Source organism: Emys orbicularis, chromosome 4, assembly GCF_028017835.1.
Source record: "Emys orbicularis isolate rEmyOrb1 chromosome 4, rEmyOrb1.hap1, whole genome shotgun sequence".
In the NCBI taxonomy this organism is placed as follows: Eukaryota; Metazoa; Chordata; order Testudines; family Emydidae; genus Emys; species Emys orbicularis.
Genome location: NC_088686.1, coordinates 19,285,682 through 19,308,099, shown reverse-complemented (window position 1 = coordinate 19,308,099; position 22,418 = coordinate 19,285,682). Strand labels below are relative to the sequence as shown.

Genomic DNA, 22,418 nt, shown 5'->3' with positions numbered 1-22,418 from the left:
CGAAGCGAAGAGAAGAGAGGAAGTGCACTGCCACCTAGCTGATGTACCCCAGTAAGCTTACATTACTACTAAAACCCATGAAGGAGGAGGTGCCATCTTCTCTTAGCACTTGTTTCTATAGCTATCCAATAAAAGGAATTTACACTTTGTGTAAGGAATGGCACAGTATCAAAACTTAAAATTAGTTCTTTTAGCAGTTCTGGTGCTTGTGGTGATACCCACCCCAAGTCATATTTTCATAGCAGCAATAAATATATATAGGGTACATCAGATCGTTACAGATTTAGAACAACATAGTGACACAGCTGTTTTAAATTTAGGCCTCTCCTTTGGGTACCAATGAGATCATGTCAGGACAACCTGGATTATAAATACAGAACGAGAACGTCAGGTTTAAACTTACCAAAGCTTCCTAAGAAAACAAGCCTAATTTCCAATATCATCTATAAAATCTACTAAATGTATTATCCAATATAATCATTAGAAGAAAACAGCTGAAAATTAAGATCAAGTGACATCTGTTTTATTTCATTTGTTGCGTGACTGGCTAGCTGTTACGAACTTATATATCAGAAAACCAATGTTCATGTCCTTAGGTCAATGTTACTCCCCACAGGAACACCACTACACTTCTGCAGAAGAGAAGGGCTAAAGATGAGCAGACATCTTATGCTGTTCTGGTTTTAATTCCTCGGTTCTGCTCATTTTCATCAGGATGTCTAATTATCCAGTTTAGGATTTTGAGTGAATGGGCTGTAACAAACTTTGAATATGTTGCTTTCTTCCCATCTTCTGCAGCTCAGTTTTGGGGTTTTGTTCTAGGGGAAGAGGGGTTCTATTTACAACCAAGAATTATTTAACCTTACTAGTACAAAGTATGAAATACAGAGCTGCAGTTAAGGATATTAACTTTAGAAATATTTTGTGTATGTTCTTTCACAGGTCAGAAGCTTTGCTCAGGTCTCGAGCTGTGTGTATTTGTATTTATTTATCATACTAATGATGAGCTCATTAGGTTTTAGGAGATGGAAACATTTTGTTCTGATTTCAACATCTTAGTATTTAAAAAAATATATAAAAGTAGGGAGTTGCACACCTCGTAGCTTCTATAGGCCAAGCTCATTGCATGCTCCAGGGGCTCCTAGTATCCCTCCATTCCACCCTACAAGCTCCCTGTGTGTGACCCTCGCATACCCTTCTGTTTAGGGACTCCCTGCAATCCACTCACATGCCAGGGGCTCTGTGTGCCCCCCATTCCTCCATGCTAAGATCCACTCACATGCTAGGGGCTCAGTGTGCATCCCCTTTTCCCCTCCCATCCCCTTTTCCCCTCCATGCCAGCCAGGGTCCCCCATTATTCCTGCATGCCAGGGGCTCCGTGCACTCATATTTCCCCATGCTAGGGGCTCTGTATGCCTCCTCCACTTCCCCATTCCCCTCTTTCCCCCCAAACCAGGAGCTTTGCATGTACCTCCTTTCCCCCCATGCCAAAGGCTCTCTATGCACCGCCATTCTCTTTTTCCTCCTCCATCATGCTTTCCCATTCCCCCGCCTCCATGTTCTCCTTTTTCCTTCCTTCTTTCTTTCTCTGTCAATATTTTAAAACTGTACTGGGAGGATGAGAAGAGCTAATGTGAGGCATGTTGTTGTGCTGTAAATTGCAGAGCTGGTTGAAGTTTGATACAGGAATACAATATCACAGATAGGCCAAAACTCCAAAATCTTTAAAACTGGAAAAGTTTTAAATAAAATTATGCATTGAAGAAGCTATATAATTACCTGAAAATCGCTGATTTCATTAAAAGAAACAAGTTTTTGGCCCTCATGGTTCTGGAGAAAAGCTTGCAAATGTGACCTGAGTGCACCCTAAAGGCTCAAAACCCAGAAGGCAATTAAAAGAGAACCCAACCTTTATTTATTTAATATTTATTAAATCTCATGATTTTTTTAATCAATCCCATGATTTGGGGGCCCTTACTCATGGGTTTTGAATGCTCTGAGACTGTAATACTGAATACACAACCTATAACACAATTAATATAGCTGTGAGGGCTCCAGGCACCCATGGTCAGCCCTTGAAGGGGAAAAAATGTCCTGTGGTGTTCTTAAGCAAACTACTTGGGAGTTGGATGCCTAGACACTTGTGAAAATCCCAGTAGTCACCTGTCGGTGTGTTTTGGTACCTAAACAGCATTAAAAATCTGGCCCTTAGCTTTCAAGGTTCACTTTCAGTTAGACTTAGGTTTTTAAGGGCAAGTTTAAGACAAGTTTAGAAATTGAGTTTAGAAAATGAGACTTAGGTTCTTTAGTAACTTAGGCACTTTTGAAAATTTCCCCCCTATTCTCCAACTGCAAGACATGAGTGACTTAACTGCGAGTTACTCATATCCTGTCCTAGGTGCCTGACTTAAATTTGAGGAGTTTAACCATGCTGTGACTTTCTATTAGAGTCTATCACCCAATCAAATATGTTTCGAGAGACAAATCACATAGGGGAAATATCGAATAGCAAATAGTTTCACTGGAAAGAGCTGGTGAGCAATCTGCAGGCTAAAATATGTTCATATAAACCATTTGTAGAATAATTCCAAATAACAAACAAAATAATAAAAACAGAGTTTGACCAAAAACTGTCAAAAACAAGCAGTTTCCCATTTTCATATTTCAAAACTAATAAAATCCATATGAGATGTAACCAGACTATAGTGCTTGGGAAAGCTGGGCATAACTGAAAAACTAAAATAAGACATGAATGCAGAAATAATAAAGATCAAACTACCAAATCTTTAGCTACAATAGTAGAGAGACATTATAGTGTCCTTAATCATCAGTTCGTGTCTTTCTTTTGCAGGGTGGGAATAATGCAGGCCACACTGTCGTCGTTGATGGGAAGGAATATGATTTTCACCTCTTTCCTAGTGGCATAATTAATCCAAAGGCAATTTCCTTCATTGGTAAGATAAACATCTTATCCTGTTCAAAAGTTAATGTTGCATGGAAGGCAATCGTAATCAGGGTTTTATAAAACTAACAAACAAAAACATGAAAGGTTGTGAGTAAGGATTCTTTCGGTTTCAGCTTTTTTATTTTTATTACTACAGTTGTAAGATTTGCCACATTTCACCCCGTTATTTCTTATTCATGTCATTTTAATATCCATTATTAGAGAAACTGTGAAAATATAAATCTTCCTTTCTGTCTCCTTGCTTTTTTTATGCTATTTGAGAGTTCAACTCTTGTCTTCCACATGTGCATGTATAAAATTGCATATGCATATACATGTGCCTGCGCTTTGCAGATGCAAACATCTGTACATACACTAACTGATCCTTTCACTTTTCTCTAGCCTTTCCTCCTTTCCCAAATTTCAGAAATAGGTCTCAAGGTTCAGTGCTTTACTTGGCAGAATATCTTCCAGGCAGTCTCTTGTCATCCATACTTCTTGAAATGCATGCTCTTCTAGGCTGATGTCACATTGCAATGTTATGATTTTTGTGTCACAACATCAGGATACAAATGTCATTGCAACACTGTTTGCATTCATTGGGCTTGTTGAACATGGTAGCTGGAATGCAAACCAGAAGCTGGATTTCTAAGAATGTATCTAGCCCCATTTCCTACATACTGACCATCTCTAGCATGGACTGCACTTCATGAATAATTTTCAACAGGATATTTACTATAGCTGAACTAAACTAATGGGCCATTAAAAAAAATAGAGGCCAATGGTCAGATTTTAAAAGAAGTTAGTGCCTGAGCCTACCCGAGTGCTAACTATGCACTTGTTAGCAAATTGGTTGTTTTACATGAACAACCTGGGTTTTCTTGGCACAATTTATGCATCTGAGTTTGAATATTTGGCCTTAGCAAATAAACTAATGTTTGGATAGTTTGTATCTTGCTTATTGTCCCTAATTATACCACTTGTCAGCAACATAGATGTTACAGGGAATATGTAAGAAATGACAAATGTAATTAAAGCTTTTAGAAAGAGTAGATGTCACAGTACACTCCTTATATGAAATACACCTTACTCTGAGATTTTACAATGTTGTACTAATCAAAATAGCTGCAATTTTCCTTTAACCTTACACCAAACTCATAAAAACTACACTAACATACTGTTATAAGTACTCTAAAGGTTGGCCTGAGTCAGATTACGTAGGGCTGGTCTACACTGGGAATTTACATCAGCATAGCTAGGTCGCTCAGGGGTGTGAAAAATCCACAACCCTGAATGACGTAGTTAAGCCAACCTATCCTCCGGTGTAGACAGCATTAAGTCAACAGAAGAATTCTGCCATCGACCTAGCTACCTCCTCTCATGGAGGTGGATTACCTAGGCTGATGGGAGAATCCCTCCTGTCGACAGAGGTAGTGTCTACATTTGAAATGCTACAGTAGCACAGCCCTTCAATCCAATCCCAGATTTTAAATCTCTTCCCTCTCCAAATTTTGGAGGTGTTCAGATCGGTGGTTCTGATTCCAGCCCATCTCTAGTTTTAATATTAAAATATATCAAGTAAAACTTGTTTTTCTGGTGACAAATATGGTTGGTTCTGATTCCAGTTAGCATGGAAAATAACTAATGACCAATCTAGATTTATGCAGAGAAGCAGGTACTGCATGTGTTTCTGGTGCGTCCAGGAAGAAGCAAGTAGCAGCTGTTTCCAGCCCACGATGTCTCTAATCCTTCCTCATCTCCAGTACACACTGTATTGTTTATGGAACTTAATTTCCAGCTTTATAGGGAAAAGACATTGCTCATGTATCACAGTAGCTATTTTGAGCTCAGTGTAAAGATATAAGACCATAAGAACAGCCATATTGGGTCAGACCAAAGGTCCATCTAGCCCAGTATCCTGTCTTCTGACAGTGGCCAATGCCAGGTGCCTCAGAGGGAATGAACAGAACAGGTAATCATCAAGTGATCCATCCCCTGTTGCCCATTCCCAAATGCATTTGATAGATGAAGACTTAAATAATATCAGCCATATATGTCCCTGGTGTAAGTCCACTGACTTCTTTGAGCTTAAATCAAGGAGAAATTGAGGTCCAAAAGCCATTTCAATCAGTGGAAAGACTCCATTGACTTCAGTTGGCTTTGAATCAGACCCCAAATTCAGATCTGATGTAAGCAGGTACAATTCTATTGACTTTAGTGGACTTAGCACCTGTTTATACCAAATGTGAATTTAACTCCAATGGTTCTTAAAACCAGTTAATGATGAGCACAGGGTAATCTTCAGTCCTAGGGAAGTTTTACTAAGATTTTTTCAGTACAAAATATGATGTTTACATGAGTCATTTTGAAGGATGTATATTCTATCTCCTGCTTTTTAAAATAAATCTTTTGTGTTTTCCCAAAGGTAATGGGGTGGTTATACATTTACCAGGCTTGTTTGAAGAAGCTGAAAAAAATGAAAAGAAAGGTTTGTGTCAACTAACTTTGTAAACATTTTTTTTAAAATGGTAGCTAAATCAAAGTATATTTCAGATCCAGATTTTGACCACTTGCCATAAATATTCTTTATAGCAATTTTCCAGATTTAAAATCATTTAGAGAGCAGTCCTGACAAAATACAGTATGTAAGTGTCTTATGGACAAGTTTTAAAGAACAGTCTCTGAATTTTATGGGTGCAGTTATTTGCTGCAACAAAAGATAAAATGAAATCCTGGTTCCACTGAAGTCAGTGGCAAAAATCCCATTGACTTCAATAGGGCCAGGATTTCTGCGTCCCGGCTTCTGTGCAGAAATGTTTGTACTTGAAAATTCTGTGCTTTGGTGGGAACAAATTGTGGGTACAATTAAAATATTTGGTTAAAGCTTTTTTTCGTAGACAGGCAGCACTTTGGGGAAAAAAATAAAGTGTCATCATTAACAACACAGTTAATAGCTTTTGACTTAATTTATAACAAAAATTGAATGTGTGCTACAGTATAATGGGATTATGAAAAATACCTGATACCTTTGTCCATGCCAAAATCAGAAAGTATTGTCCTGTTGAAAACAGCTGATTAATAGAAAATGGTAATATAGCCAGCTATGTTTTAACCAAGGTGACTTCTATTCCATTTAAAGTAAACTATACATCTGGATTTGCAATACATTTAATAAGAAAGAGAATTAGAGGAAAGATACAGGAAAACTAAAAGTAAATGCCCAAGTCTGACAACCTCCGTGGAATATAAATCTTAAGTCTTTAATGTATATCTGTTGACAGGTTTAAAGGATTGGGAGAAAAGACTCATCATATCAGATAGAGCACACATTGGTAAGTATTTATCAAAGTGAAGATTAAAGCATAGAAAGGACTGATAGGAAATGCAAATGATAGGCCCAACACATGCATTCAAAACTGCTATTTTACCTTGAAAAGGAATCATGTATTTGTATCTAATATCGTTTCTTCCCATGCTATAGGGAATTAATAAACTTTACTAGTAAGATATTAATACAATTTATAGTTTCTAATGTGTAGTTCTGTACTATTGTTTTCATAATATTCTGTAATACTTCATGTGAGAACAGTGCGCATTCAACAATCACAAAGGCTTTTGCACTTAGCATTTCAATTGTAGATACCTGTGTGTTTTGTTTTAAAAATGTTTTTCTCCTTGGGTGTCTCATCTTGTTCCTGTGGTTTTCCTTTGCTGTGCAGTGTTCGACTTTCACCAGGCAGCTGATGGACTTCAAGAAGTACAACGTCAAGCACAAGAGGGAAAAAAGTAATTATATACCAACACCTTTATTACACACACACACACACACACCCCTCCCATCCTGGGGGTTCTTAGCTGAGCTGAGCCAGACACAAGGATTGAGGCCTATTCTGCACACAGTGCATAGTAACAATAATTATGCGTGTATACTGAAGCAGGAAAACTTCAATGTCTGTAATAATAAAAAGTTAGAGCTTTATTAATAAAATATTCATCTCCATTTCGGAACAGTTCCCTAATATGTAGTATAATGAAAAGTTTTGATAAAATTAACTAGCATAAAACATATTTTTATATATACATTAGACATACTTTTTTCTTTATTTAATTAGTATTGGTACAACAAAGAAAGGAATTGGACCAACGTATTCTTCTAAAGCTGCACGAACAGGCCTTCGTATTTGTGACCTCCTTTCAGACTTTGATGAATTTTCTTCAAGGTACAATTATTATTACTTCTTAAATAGTCCATCAAGGAACGGTACATTTTGGATGACAAGTTGGCTTTATAAGGGGACATTTTTAAACTATTGTGTATGAGTTTGTGTGCAAATCCTTTAAATAAAAAAAAATTAAGGAAGTAGGTGGAGGGGAAATTTTAGTAAATATTTCTTGTGTTGTGCACAGCTTCCAGGCACTTTAAATGATCAGGGCATGGATAGATGTTTATACTCATATGTGAGTCATATGTGTTTTCACTGGAGAACCTTTATTATGCTTATTTTATGATGCAAACTGAATTGTTGCCAAAGATTTTTAAAACAGAAACCACTGCAAGTTCTGCATATACAAGGTTTTTTATGTTTTGCAGGTTCAAGAATCTAGCACACCAGTACAAGTCAATGTTTCCCACTTTGGAAATAGACACAGAAGGGCAACTGAAAAAACTAAAGGTAAAGATTTAATATTGGGGAAGATTCATATAGTCATAGATTTTAAGGCCACAAAGGAACACTGTGATCATCTGGTCTGACCTCCTGCATATATAAAGATGTAAAAAGAACCGAGGTAGAAAAATGTTAAAATATAAATCCAGCTGAAAATCTCTGAACTATTTCTTATAAACATTAATAAAAATTTTAAAACTACAAAAATGATATAAGAAATTAAAGTATATTGAGGAAATACATACATACATACATCATCATACAACCGATGAATCACAGTAAAAAATATAGTTTATAATAGAATGCTCTCAGATAAGGAGTATTAAAAATAAGTCCTAGTAAAAAGAGATGTTCAAACCATAGTTGTTATTCTAATGTAACGTGTATCACGATAAAATGATCGTGTTTTATTAAAGAGATCTGGGCAATACAGACTTGCAGTAACTTTTCTCATCCTTCTGCCCATAATTGGGCAGACTTCCAGACCTATTGCAGAACTATTTTTTAGCAATTAGTGTTGAACAGAGCATCTCTGTCTCATCCATATATTAGTATGGCTAGATTATGTTCTATTTACAATATGATGTAACTGTACATCACTGCTGCTGAGGTGTGCAATATAGAAATGGTACACAGCATTCTAATAGTCTTTTTTTGTGTGTGTGACTAGGTGCAGATTTTTTTTATGGCATGATAACTAATTGTTTTATTTTCCAGGTAAAATGTAGTTTTGAGGTTGGCATGTTAGAATTATTTGTGAGTTTTTATAGCTGACCATATTATTCATTGCGCCAGCCATTCTGGCAGCATTGTTTGGTGAACTGTACATTTTTGTTGAAACTTTCAGGGGTATGCTGAAAAAATAAGACCAATGGTCCGAGATGGTATTTATTTTATGTATGAAGCTCTTCATGGCTCCCCAAAGAAAATTCTTATTGAAGGTGCCAATGCAGCACTACTTGACATTGACTTTGGTAAGTTACCCTGTAAAGTAGGTTTAACTCCTAAGAGATGGCTTGTTTTCAAATAAACTGGCCCGGCCCGCTAGGGTGCTTACCCTGGCGAGCCGCGTGCCAAACGTTGCCGACCCCTGATCTAGATAATACTTAGTCCAGTGTTGAGTGCAGAGGACTGGACTAGAAAACCTCCAAGGTCCCTTCCAGTCCTATGACTCTACCTCTGAGGACAAAAGATTGGTGCACTACAGCTAACAAGGAGAGATCTACCTATGTGTATAATCACCTATATTTCCAGTAGTAGAAACGTGACAAAGTAAGCTTTAGCAATGAGGAACATGAAATGGGCACTCCCTGGAGAATATCATTCTGCAGGTCTATGAAATCTGAGTTGGATACTTGGCAATGGGTACAAATCTGGCTCCTTCAGTCTCATGCTTGAGCACAGGAAAAAACACCCATGTTTCTTACTCTGGTATTCTGAAATGTCAAGGGATTCACCTCTCAGCAGGAAGATGTGTAGAAACCCAGAAGAAATGTATCTTATATCATCCCTTCAAAATGCATGTCCTGCTGAGAAGACAACTGGAGAGAGTAGTCTTCACAACTGTCAAATACCATGTATGAGGGAGCCACATATAATGATACTTCCAAAACCTAACCTTTAATCTGGTGTGGTGACTGCATGATTATACCTGTGACAGCTGGAGGAGCTGCAGGTTGACCTAACTGACTGCAATGATGGTTTGTCTTCAGACTATCGAATCATGGAAATGTAGGGCTGGAAAGGACCTCAAGAGGTCATGAAGTACAGACCCCTGCACTAAGGCAGGACCAAGTAAATCTAGACCATCCCTGACAGGTTAAGAACATAAGAATGGCCATACTGGGTCAGACCAAAGGTCCATCCAGCCCAGTATCCTGTCTACCGACAGTGGCCAATGCCAGGTGTCCCAGAGGGAGTGAACCTAACAGGTAATGATCAAGTGATCTCTCTCCTGCCATCCATCTCCACCCTCTGACAAACAGAGGCTAGGGACACCATTCCTTACCCATCCTGGCTAATAGCCATTAATGGACTTAACCTCCATGAATTTATCTAGTTCTCTTTTAAACCCTGTTATAGTCCTAGCCTTCACAACCTCCTCAGGCAAGGAGTTCCACAGGTTGACTGTGCATTGTGTGAAGAAGAACTTTTATTTGTTTTAAACCTGCTGCCCATTAATTTCATTTAGTGGCCCCTAGTTCTTATATTATAGGAACAAGTAAATAACTTTTCCTTATTCACTTTCTCCACACCACTCATGATTTTATATACCTCTATCATATTCTCCTAGTCTCCTCTTCTCCAAGCTGAAAAGTTCTAGCCTCTTTAATCTCTCCTCATATGGGACCCATTCCAAACCCCTAATCATTTTAGTTGCCCTTCTCTGAACCTTTTCTAATGCCAGTATATCTTTTTTGAGATGAGGAGACCACATCTGTACGCAGTATTCAAGATGTGGGCATACCATGGATTTATATAAGGGCAATAAGATATTCTCCGTCTTAGGTTTGTCCAAACATCTTCTTAAAAACCTCCACTGATGGTGATTCCATAACCTCTGATGGAAGACTATTTCAAAGCCTAAATACCCTTAGAGTTAGAAAGTTTTTCCTAATATCTAACCTAAATCTCTCTCGCTGCAGATTAAGCCCATTGCTGCTTCTCCTACCTTCAGTGGACATTGAGAACAACTGATCACTGTCCTTTTATAACAGCCCTTAATGTATTTAAAGACTGTTATCAGGTCCCCTCTTTAGTTGTCTTTTCTCAAGACTAAACATGCCCAGTTTTTTTTTAACCTTTCTTCATAGGTCAGATACTGTTATAGTTCTGTATACTTAGCAATCCATTGGGTGGCAGAATCCTAAGTCTGTGTTTAATGTAGCAATATTGTATGTGTGGACTGCAGATGGCCATGTCCTCTTTTCATCTTTTATGTTTTGTGCTCTATGGCTGAAAGTAGAAGATTCCAAGTGAGATTTTTCTGCCCGGTTGGTGCACAGAGATCTGCATGCAATGTGGAGGATACATACCATGCATGGGGCAAGCCTTCCCGCCTCTTCAAGCATGCACAGGGGTTACTGCTGTCCTTGTACTGTGGAACTGTACTCTGTGAGGGGTTTCTGGTACCCCAGTATAGAGAGGATTTGGGGTGATCAGCCAATGGTCAGGCAGCAACAAAAAATTATCCTTCCCTTGACCTATGCTGATCTGCCAGGTGTATAGCATAGTTACTCAGGCAGTGCACCAGTAACAGGATTTTTCTTAAGAGGCTAGAGGTGAAATCCTGGCCCCATTTCAGTCCATGCGCGCGCGCACACACACACAGGTCTCACTAAAATGTTATTGAGAATAATTCATGTTCATTGGGAATGAAATTCATCCCAGTGCAGGCAGCCTGTACAATACTCTATGCACCTGTTATGCTGTAAGATTGATATCCATTGCATCCACATAAAGCCTCTGAGTACTTGGACTCCATGAGGGTGAAGTGCAGAACAGCAGGGAGGTGAAATCCATGCTCCATTCTAGGGCCAAGGTGTAAGGCAGCTGAACAGCATCCTGTAGACTGGGAAAGAAGCTGAAGCCCTCTGCCAGTTGTATAGGTTACTAGGACTGTCTGATCCACATGAATGTGGCTATACAGTCCCTGCTCTTTTGTGGCCTTACAGGCCAGACTGAGGGGGCTGATGTAGACACATGCAGCTGCTTCCCCAGCAATCCCGCATTGCAGCCCCTAAGCCTGGCTTTGAATGTCATCTTGACAGCCAGTCTTAAATGGGATGCAAGAGATGTATGCATATGACTTTGTGTGGGCCTTCTGCATCAGGATAAATTTCACTGTGAAAGTACTGTCGTTTTCTTAATTTGGCAGAGGTAACATTTTGGGCACTCTGAAAGCCCCCTTGTATGAAATGGAAGCACAAGTCAGTAAAGTTATCTTAATTTGAATGAAGTCACCTTTAAATTTCTAATGAGACTTTAGAGAAAAAAATTATACAACTGAAGCTACTCTGATCACCAAGTGGGAACATTGGAGGAGCAGAGCTCAGCTTCCTCTGCTAAACTGCTACCCCTCCTTACCTTGACTTGGGTAAACAGCACTTCTCCCTCCCTCTCACCTCCTGTGGTGAGAGCTTCTCCTGTAGTGTCAATCTGCTTTAGCCACTGTGGTAACCAAGTGAAGTTACAAATGCAAGCCCATCTTTAATTAATACAAGGAAGGGCAGCCTTTGTTTTCCATCACCACTGAAACAAAGTTGTGCTGTTTTGTTTTGTTTTTTTGGCAGGCACATACCCATTTGTGACATCATCAAACTGTACTGTGGGTGGCGTATGCACTGGACTTGGTGTTCCTCCTCAGAACATTGGTGAAGTATATGGTGTGGTGAAGGCATACACTACTAGAGTGGGAATTGGAGCCTTTCCCACTGAGCAGATAAACGTAGGTTTAACATTACATTACAAAAAGAACGAGGAGTACTTGTGGCACCTTAGAGACTAACAAATTTATTAGTCTCTGCGGTGCCACAAGTACTCCTCGTTCTTTTTGCTGATACAGACTAACACGGCTACCACTCTGAAACCCATTACATTACAGTAACCGAGAAATAAGGTCAATGGGATAGAATGTTGTAACAGGATAATGGTCTCCTGCTGAGGCAATGTCAACGGACCATATTCATCCCTAGTGTAACTCAGCTGACGGCAGCCTGAGATGTTTATTGTCAAAGCAGACAACACTGATGTGATGACATTCTGTTACAATCTATGTACCTGTCATAACAAATGACAGATATAAATTTCTTCCATTGCTGTATGCAGTGCTGTGGTAGCTGTGTTGCTCCCAGAATATTAGAGAGACAAGGTGGGTGAGGTAATAGCTTTTATTGGGTTGGTGAGAGAGACAAGCTTTCAAACTTACACAAAGCTCTTCTTCAGGTCTGGGAAACGTACTCAGAGTGTCACAGCTAAATAAAAGATGGAACAGATTTTTTTAGCACACCCATACGGGGTATCATCAAACAACTACAACCCATACCCGATGGGGACCCCATCTGGAAAGAAAACTTTCCTGAACCCCCTTTTCTGGCTTTCAAAACCCCCTCAACCTCTTCAAGCTCCATCATGAGAAGCAAGCTCCCCACAGACCAAGACCCACCAACTCAAAGCGGCATCAGACCCTGCCAGAACAACAGATGCAAAACCTGCAGACATTTCTCCACTACTACAATGATCAACAGCCCCCACAACACATCTTTCAAGATTAATGGGTCCTACACGTGCCTATCACAACATGTGGTGTATCTTAACTGCCCAAATAGCAACTATGCGCATGAAACCAGGCAATCGCTACGCTCTCAGATGAGCTCACATAGAAAAATGATAAAAGACAAGAATACCACATCACCTGTGGGTGAACACTTTTCACAAAGCAAACACTCTATATCTGACCTGTCAGTCCTCATCCTCAAAGGAACACTCAAAAGACGAGCCTTTTTGAAAGCTTTTGGGAGCTTAAATTCATAATTTCTCTAGACACTAAAAATCATGGACTGGATAGAGATAGTGGATATGGCTTATTACAACAATCTATAACCCACTAATAGCCCCTCCCTCCTTTCTTTCATATGACTGGAGGGGGTATTAATGGGGCACTTCACCTTGAGTGGTCCCTTGCAATATGTATTAGCTACTTATGCTAAACAATCTGTTCCACCTTGTACTTAGCTGTGACACTCTGATGAAGTTTCCCAGACCTGAAGAAGAGCTCTATGTTAACTTGCGAGCTTGTCCTCTCACCAACAAAAGTAGATCCAATCAAAGATATTACCTCACCCACCTTATCTCTCTAGTATAAATGTCATCATTTTATCTCATGGCTATTGGTGCCGTTACACTGGCAATTGTTTGTTGTACACTGGCCAGAACCTCCAGCCGTCACTCAGGCAAAACTTGTTGCTTCACTAGGAATTATGTCTGTATAAGAACTTGGGAACTGCAGGTTATAGTCTTGTGCTATTAACGATATGATGTATTCTGAATGATTTATAGAATAGACCAGTGTGTGCTTCAGCCAATCATGCAAAAACTTCTTGATTAAAAATGGAGGGTCTGTAGGGTTTTTAAGTGTATATTGTACCTTCATTATAAGGGAACTGGATGGTTCAGGAGAATAATAATGAGCTATGCAGCCATAAACTTCTAGGGCTCTGGTTTGAATCCTCTTTAATGTTATAGTGACTAAATCTAATGGATGCAATGAAATGAATTGGTGGTCTGGTTCAGTTCCTCATGGGAAGGTTTTTCTCTTCTTTTTGTTCACATAACAAAAATTGCCATCCCCATGGGCACTAGCTCGCACTTTTAGTTATTTGTATTATTATAATGACACTTTTTATTAATATTTATTATTTGTATTATCATAATGCCCAGGAGCCGCAGTCATTGACCAGGACCCCATTGTGGTAGGCTATGTGAAATACAGAACAAAAAGATCGTTGCTGCCCCAAAGAGCTTACGGTCTAAGGCTAGGTCTACACTACCCGCCTGAATCGGCGGGTAGAAATCGACCTCTCGGGGATTGAATTATCGCATCTCGTCGGGACACGACAATCGATCCCCGAATCGACGCTCTTACTCCACCAGCGGAGGTGGGAGTAAGCGCCGTCGACGGGAAGCCGCGGAGGTCGATTTTGCCACCGTCCTTACAGCGGGGTAAGTCGGCTGTGATACGTCGAATTCAGCTACGCTATTCGTGTAGCTGAATTTGCGTATCTTAAATCGACCCCCCCGTAGTGAGGACGTAGCCTAAGACAAAAAAGGCACACCTCCTCCTCCAAACCACCAGATGGAAACAGACATACTGATGGGGGAGTGCAAGGAAATAACAAACTCTTAACAGAGAAACCAGGGGCTGAATTGCTAAGAAGATTTTCTTATCATATGAAGGGGGATGGGGCTCCTCCAAAATAAGAACCAGTCATACTGACGCATATTGAGGCATATTGTGGGAAAAGTCATACTGTTGATGCTGTGCTGTACCAGTTTCTGTGGATAGGGGCATTAGTTTCAACTGAAGTCCCCTTTAAAGAGAACTAAGCTTTACTTTAAAAAAAATTGATCTGACAGGCTGAGGTTTGTTACCTCAGTTGTTGAAACACCATCCATGTCCCTTTATCTTCCTGTAGGAAATTGGAGACATCTTGCAGTCCCGAGGCCATGAATGGGGAGTAACCACAGGCAGAAAAAGGCGCTGTGGCTGGTTGGACCTTGTCATTTTGAGATACGCTCACATGATCAATGGATTCACTGCGTAAGCATCACAGATTTTGTGCTACATTTGGAACTGATAATTTTGTTCTCCACAGAATAAAATATGTAGGTAACATTAATATCAATGCAGTTAAGTGTTACATTTTAAGCAATAATGCAATAGAATATTGTCATAGGGAAAATAATCTCAGACTGCTACCTAAATGCCCATGCAATGTGAATGTTTATTCTGAGAGCTAGACACTTTGTGTGATCTGATGACATTCTGATACATTCAACATCAATCATTTGGTGCAGAGCAAAGTAGAGTATTGTATCAGTGTATCAGAGTTTGCTGCAGCAGTTGTTCAGTCTGTCATTCTTTACCTAGTGCATTCAGAAAGACTCCCATTGAATCCAGTAAACATTGGATTAGTCCATTAGAGTGCCTGGAAAAGATCCACAGGATCTGTGCATAGGCGCCGACTCCGTGGGTGCTCCGGGGCTGGAGCACCCATGGGGAAAAATTAGTGGATGTTCTGCACCCACTGGCAGCCAAGCTCCTCTCACCCCCTGCCTCACCACCTCCTCCTCCTCTCCCACTGAGCGCACCGCATCCCCGCTCCTCCACCTACCTCCCAACGCTTCCCGCCTGGCTGCCGCCAAACAGCTGTTTGGCAGCGTTAGCAGGCTCCAGTAGGGAGGGAGAGGAGCGGGAACATGCTGTGCTCAAGGGAGGAGGTGGGGAAGAGTTGGGGCTGGGGCGGGGATTTGGGGAAGGAGTTGGAATAGGGGCAGGGAGGGGGCGGAGTTGGGGCAGGGACTTTGGGTAAGGGGTTGGATTGGGGGCGGGGCAGGGGTGGGAAGAGGTGGGGCAGGGCCTCATGGAAGGGGTGGAGTGGGGGCGGGGCCGGCGGCAGATGGGGAGTCAAGCACCCAGGGGAAAGCGGAGAAGTCGGCGCCTATGGAACTGTGCAATGTCCCAGCTTTCAAACAGTCCCTTGGAGGTACCCCATCAGTGTGCCAGGCCCCCGAAGGTCCCACTTTTCCTTAAGGGTAGGCCATGCAGACTCAGCATCTCCAAGACGGAGCCTCTGGGCTGCAGCCCTCTTGCTTCTCACTGAGAGCTCTGCCCATTGAGCCCAACTCAGAGAGACTCCTGTTCAGGGACTTGCACCCACTTCAGAGATCAATGCACCTCCATGAGAAGTTGCAGTGTCACCAGGTAGCATTTTCAAAACAGAGTAGGGTTTGTTAGTGAACTGGAACACAGCATTGGGAAGTCCTGAGGTTTGCACAGAGAAGCAAATGTTAAGGCGTAGTTCATACTGGCCAATTCCAGGGCTCCCTCTTGAGCCATATAACTATAGGAACCATCTTTGTTTCCTTTCCCTATCTCGGTCCCTGTTTCTTAGGCTACATCTACACTAGCACTTTTATCGGTCAGGGATGTGAAAAAAATGCCCCCTGACCGACATAAGTTTCACTGACAGAAGCGCCAGTGTGGACATAGCTACCGCTGCTCCTTCAGGTGGTTTAATTATGCCGATGGGAGAGCTCTCTCCCGTCGGCATAGAGCGGCTACATGGGAGACCTGACAGTGGCACAGCTGCAGCGGTACAGCTGTGCCACTGTAAGGTCTGTAGTGTAGACGTAGCCTTGGTCCCAGGTAGGAGCTCTGAATCTCTCTGTGAGCCCAGTTCTTATCACTCCCTCTGGTCACCACCCCGCATTGTCTTCCTGCTGAGTTCATATGTGCTCCAACCAGTCAAGCTGGGAGCCTCCTGTTAAGTGTCAGTTGTTCAGTCCTTGGGGTTTCCATTCTCTGTTGGGCCTTCCATTGATATGGGTTGGTCCCAGCCATTCCTTAATGCAGGACTTCCCAAACTTTTTGCTAGCACAACCCTATTTTAATGAAGTATTTCCTGCTGAGACCCCAGACAGCATGGATGATGCCATTTTGAAGAGCAACATGGCATCCTCTATACACTAGGAATCACCACAACCCCATCTGCTGATGATGCAACCCCATTTGGGGTCACGACCAGTTTGGGAACCGCTGCCTTAACAACCCATTCATACCATCCCAGACAGCTACAGCTATGCTGCTGTAGTGTAGACACTTGTTACAGTTACAAAAGTCATTCTTCCATTGCTGTAGTAAATCCCACCCCCTCCCCCCAAGAGGCAGTAGCTATGTCAACAGAAGAATTCTTCTTTTGACCTAGCGGTGCCTATACCGGGGCTTACGTCAGTTTTACTATGTCTCTAAGGGTGTGAAAATATAGATTTTTATCAGTCAGGAAACCGATATGAAACAATCTTTCTGCAGTAACTCATCTGAACGTTTTGTAAAATTAGTGTTTACCCAAGGCCCTATGTTGTTTTCACCTATGCATCTCCATTCTTTGTGGAAGTGACATTAAAGAGCTATATTCTGTTTCCTTTTCAGTTACATGTAATTACTGTTTTCCCCATCAACAAAACTGTTAATCCTGGGGACTTTGGCCCAGATCCTCAAAGGAACTTAGACTTCTAATTTCCATTGATTTCAGTGGAAGCAAGGAGCCTAAATACTTTTGATGATTTGGGCCCTTGACACCTAAGCAACAATGGGAGGTATATGCCAGTGGCTCTTAACCTATCCAGACAACTGTACCCTTTTCAGGAATCTGATTTGTCTTGCATACCCCAAGTTTCACCTCATTTAAAAACTACTTGCTTACAAAATCAGACATAAAAATACGTTAGTGTCACAGCACACAGTTACTGAAAAATTACTTACTTTCTCCTTTTTACCATATAATTATAAAATAACTCAATTGGAATATAAATATTGTACTTGTATTTCATAATATAGAGCAGTATAAACAAGTCATTGTGTGACATTTTAATTTGTACTTACTGCACTAGTGCTTTTTACATAGCCTGTTGTAAAACTATGCAGATATCTAGATGAGTTGATATACCCCCCGGAAGACTGCTGTGTATTCCTGGCTGAGAAGTTGGAACTACTGGTATATGCCATGAATGAGGCAAAGAACAGCAGCCCTGTGCGTCTCTTTCCAAATTTTTAATGACTCCTTCATCCACCCAAAGTCAGTCTAACATTGAAAACATGCATATGTCTGGCTAGATCCTTAGATAATTGATGCAAATATCAGTGGCGCTACACTGATAGATACCCGCTGAGGATCAGGCATGTTGTTTTTAGAGAGATTTGGCTACTATTTTCAAATGCAGTTCTACTTTGAAAAGTGACTCTGCAAAAAACGGCATCTTAAGATTCCACTATTTATCCCTTTATGATTTCTACATGAAATGTGTTTTGTAAAAGATAGCCAGGCTGTTAATTAAATAAACTAACTCCCTAGGGATCTGAAAGTCAAGCTGGGATCTTTCCTGACTGCATATCATCATCAGGAATAAAGGTTCTGTAGGCCAAATTATGCCGTCAGTGGGTTTACACAGGGGTAAGTGCTTGGCCCTGTAACTGGAACTTATTAAACAATTCTGTTGATGCAGAAGGAAAAATAGAACTCAGCTCTTTCTCTCTTAGCCTTGTTAGTTCTCCAAGGATAACGTGAGTAAACAGTAGTACCACTAAGGTAAGAAGATGTGCATCTAAATACAGTGATCAGGCCTGATAATTAAAAGTGGCATTTCACATAATCACTTTTCAGTGATAATTACATTTTAAAGGATGTGATTGAACACACTGTTGTTCACCTATATGAGCAGGCAAATGTGTAGAAGTGAAGTGCTGCAATTTTAGCAAAGTTCATAATCTAAATATGTCTGAATTTTCCTTTATACTGGGTTGCCTGAGCTTGGTCTATGAGTACAAGTGTAGAAAAAGCAGGTGGAGGGGATTAAAGAAGACGATGATAGAAGGATTCAACTTATGTGTAACTTTATCCAATGTTTTTCTGGACAGTCTGGCATTAACAAAACTGGATATTCTGGATGTCCTTGATGAGATTAAAATCAGTGTTGCTTACAAACTGGCTGGGAAAAGAATTCCATATTTTCCAGGTATGTTTTTAAAAAAAAAAAGTCTTGGTGATCACTTTTTCTCTCTCTTTTCTGTTAAGTATTTTGTACTTAAAAGCCAGACCTGATTCTCTGTTGCCCAGCACTTTGTAAGAATTTACACCAAAGCAAAGTGGCGTAAAACGCTCCCACCAAATCAGAATAGTAGAGTTTTACAGTCACTGTACAAGTGTAAATGACTCCAAGGTATAGGACAATGGAGAATCAGGCTGTGTATATACACTGATATTGGGTGTTTTTTATTTTTTGGGGGGGTGTTTGTTTGTTACATTTTAATCTTTGATGAATGAGGGCTGCAATCTCAGGAGTATGTCAATGAAATCATGCTTTGCAAAGTAAAAGTAAAGGGAGTATTGTTATGTTGTAAAAGCTGAGACCTGGACACAAACAGCTTTGCTCTTTTTGCAGAGTGCCACTATAATTAGCAGCAGTTGACATTTTAGTTAATAAAAATATACCTCCCATTTCAATACATGTTAAAACTTCTTTGACTTTTGTTTAAAATGACATGGGATTTCAGATGTTAGGACTCTTACTGGTCCCCACCCCGGTCCCAGCTCCCCGCTGGGAGCACAGCAGCCGACCTGACTCTGGGTGTTGATATCCCTGCTGGAGGCGATAAGCCCTGGGCGCTGCTCCCGGCTGACAGCCGGGAGGCGAGAAGCCCAGGAGGCAGTTGGTGGGGAGCTGCGCAGAGCTGCGTGCCTTGGCTCTCAGCCCCCCCCCCCCCACTGCCCCTCTTTAGTCGGTGGAAGCACTCCTGGTGAGGACGCGCACCACCGACAGAAGGAGGGTAGTGTGGACATCAGCCACCGCAGTAATGACTATTGTGGCTGTAAGTCGATCTAACATGGGTCGACTTAAGTTTGTAGTGTAGATGTGCTCTCTGTTTATCTTTGGATATATAGTCAACAACAGTACTAGTAAATAGAGTGAACTGATGGCTCAACATTATAAATGTTTCTTTTTCATAAATCATTTTTTTCATTTTTTAAACATTTTGTTAAAATTTTCCTGCTCAAGATTTATAGATATCTTTTAAAGTGAAGCTACTGTAGTCTTACTTGTTGCTAACTGTGCTTTCGCAGCTAATCAGGAGATACTGCAGAAGGTGGAAGTAGAGTATGAAACAATGCCTGGGTGGAAGACTGACACGACTGGGGCGAGGAAATGGGAGGATCTCCCACCCAAGGCACAGAATTATATTCGATGTGTGGAAAACCATGTTGGAGTGCCAGGTAAATGTCTCTTCACCTGTGCTCATGGAGAGGCCACGGTATGTAGATGAGGCTGTGAATGAATACTCAAGCTGCTAGCCAATATAGGGCTTTTATGGGGCCCGAATGGAGACACCAGAGTGCGGGGCAAGTGGGAGATCTCAACCAGGAGCAGCTAGGGCAGCATGCTGTGTGTTCTCTCTCTCTCTCTGCTTCCCCCTTCCTCCCACTTGTCTTCAGCTTGTGTGTGTGTGTGGGGGGGGGAGAGGTTGCTTTTCTCTTTCCCTTTCCTCCAACCCCTTTTGTGCTTCAGTGTGTGTGTGTGTGTGTGTGTGTAAGGGTATCACATACTGAGTCAGGTATTGGAGATTGTCCCACCTGCTGCTAATGGCGGTGGGGGTGGTAATGGGACCATGGGATTGGCTCCTGCCTGCAGGAGCTGGAGGGGGAGGCGGTTTGCTACCATCTCCTGCCTAGCCAAGTAGCTATCTTGGGCTACCTGTTTCAGCCCCACCATTCCCTCCCTTGATATAGTTGATGGATCTCCTTTGACTCCAGGACTAGACTGATCCCCAGTTTTGGGGTCTGAAAGGGTTTTTCCCCCATATGTCAAAAGTGGCAAATTACCATATGGGTTTTCACCTTCCAGACAGCACCCAGCAGGTTGGATTTGGGGAGTGTCAATTACTTGTCACAACTTTGGCAGATTACAGTGCAGTTGAGGGGTAGGTTAGAAGGTGTTTCATGGAGGTCCCTGTAACTCAGTGGGCTGTCTGGACATGGTCCTGGGAGCAGCAATGCATGGTGAACAGATATGTCTCATGCAGATGTGGCTCCCCCTCATCTTATATCTTCTACCTCTGACGTGGAGGAGGGGAGTGTGTTTGGGGCGCTAACTTCCAGTCAGGGTCCCTTGGCAGCCTTTAGAGTGTAGAGAGGGCATGGCCTTCACACCGACCCTCCCATTTGTAGTACCCAGGGACATTGGTGCCAGTGGAGAGCTTCACTGGGCGAACCCTACCAGATAGTTGGAATGATTACCCCATCTGTGTAATCATTTTAAAATAAAGTGACAACCTCCAGATTTAACCATGCTATGGTGTTTGTGTCTCATGATTTTCATGTCCACATCAAGAAGACTATAAAGTCTGACAGAATTCTTGCTGTAGATTGCATGGGTTTAGCTAGACACCCCATCACCCATGATAATGACAGCTGAACATGCAACTGATGTGCCTCACCCTTCTGTTAGGCCTTCAAACTGCAATGCTTTGTGTTTATGGCATAATTACTCCATGCTTTCAGTGCTCCAGTATACTGTGTGTTAGTGATACAGCAGGAGAAACTATTTAACAGAGACACTTTTTCAGCACTTTGTTTCAGGTTTGGAGTTTGTTGGTGATTTTGTACCGAAACTTCATATTAAAAAATGAAAATTATTAAAATTAATTAATTATACTGTTTACTTCCAGTCAGTGTTCTAATAGTTGTTTCTCTCCCCCTTCTCTCCCTCGCCAGTAAAATGGGTTGGAGTTGGAAAATCAAGAGAGTCAGTGATCCAGCTATTTTAAACAAACAAAGAACTTCAGTGATGAGAAGCACAATTTAATGTTCATCTGTTCCTTACTACTCCCAAGTTAAAATGGAGATGCTGTTTCAAACCAAAATGTTCTTCTAGGAAATGATTAGAAAGAAATATATATTGTATACTTTAATATTTTCATTTATCAGTAAATGCAAATTGTCAGTGATAAAAATCTGTTTGTTAGCCACCATCTTTTTCTCACACACATATGCACAAAGCATAAAGAATTCAGTAACTGAATAAGAACAGGAATGAAAAAACAAGTGTTTTTCTTTTTTCTTCTCTGACTTGACCCATGTTGCTATTCATAAGTGTTTTATGTTCATATGAAGTTATTTCTTTGGGCTGATGACGATACTGAACATTTTCCAGTCGTTACTGAACGACTGGAAAAGCTGAAGTTATTCTTCAAAGGGAAAAGTTATAATTCCTGTTTTTATGGGTTGTCAACAATAGGACATATATATTGCATTTAAAATTGGCCTGGTTATGTAGATCCTCAATCCCTAAAACACAATAAAATTAGGTAGGCATTTTTGATTACACAAAGCAAGGCAAATGCGATTAGCTTGAAGCCTGAGATTTTTTTTTACAACCTATTAAATAAATGGGAGAGAAGCTACAGTGATTGTATCACACAGTGATGCAAGCCAGTAACTGAGGTAACTTTTGGGGATGAGCCAAACTGGAGATAG

At 41.0% G+C, this 22,418-nt stretch overlaps 1 protein-coding gene across 1 annotated transcript in view; it reads left to right on the top strand.

The window, feature by feature from the left end:
- ADSS1 (adenylosuccinate synthase 1) overlaps positions 1-21,986 on the top strand; it is a 32,771-nt gene extending 10,785 nt beyond the window's left edge. Inside the window, exons 2-13 of the mRNA XM_065404515.1 lie at positions 2,852-2,954; positions 5,370-5,432; positions 6,226-6,276; positions 6,664-6,730; positions 7,057-7,164; positions 7,536-7,617; positions 8,459-8,585; positions 11,904-12,058; positions 14,805-14,929; positions 18,806-18,903; positions 20,010-20,159; positions 21,657-21,986. Of these exons, the coding sequence (XP_065260587.1) occupies positions 2,852-2,954; positions 5,370-5,432; positions 6,226-6,276; positions 6,664-6,730; positions 7,057-7,164; positions 7,536-7,617; positions 8,459-8,585; positions 11,904-12,058; positions 14,805-14,929; positions 18,806-18,903; positions 20,010-20,159; positions 21,657-21,709 (1,182 nt within the window). The 3' untranslated portion in view covers positions 21,710-21,986. The remainder of the gene's footprint in view (positions 1-2,851; positions 2,955-5,369; positions 5,433-6,225; positions 6,277-6,663; positions 6,731-7,056; positions 7,165-7,535; positions 7,618-8,458; positions 8,586-11,903; positions 12,059-14,804; positions 14,930-18,805; positions 18,904-20,009; positions 20,160-21,656) is intronic.
- The last annotated feature ends 432 nt before the right edge of the window (positions 21,987-22,418 follow it).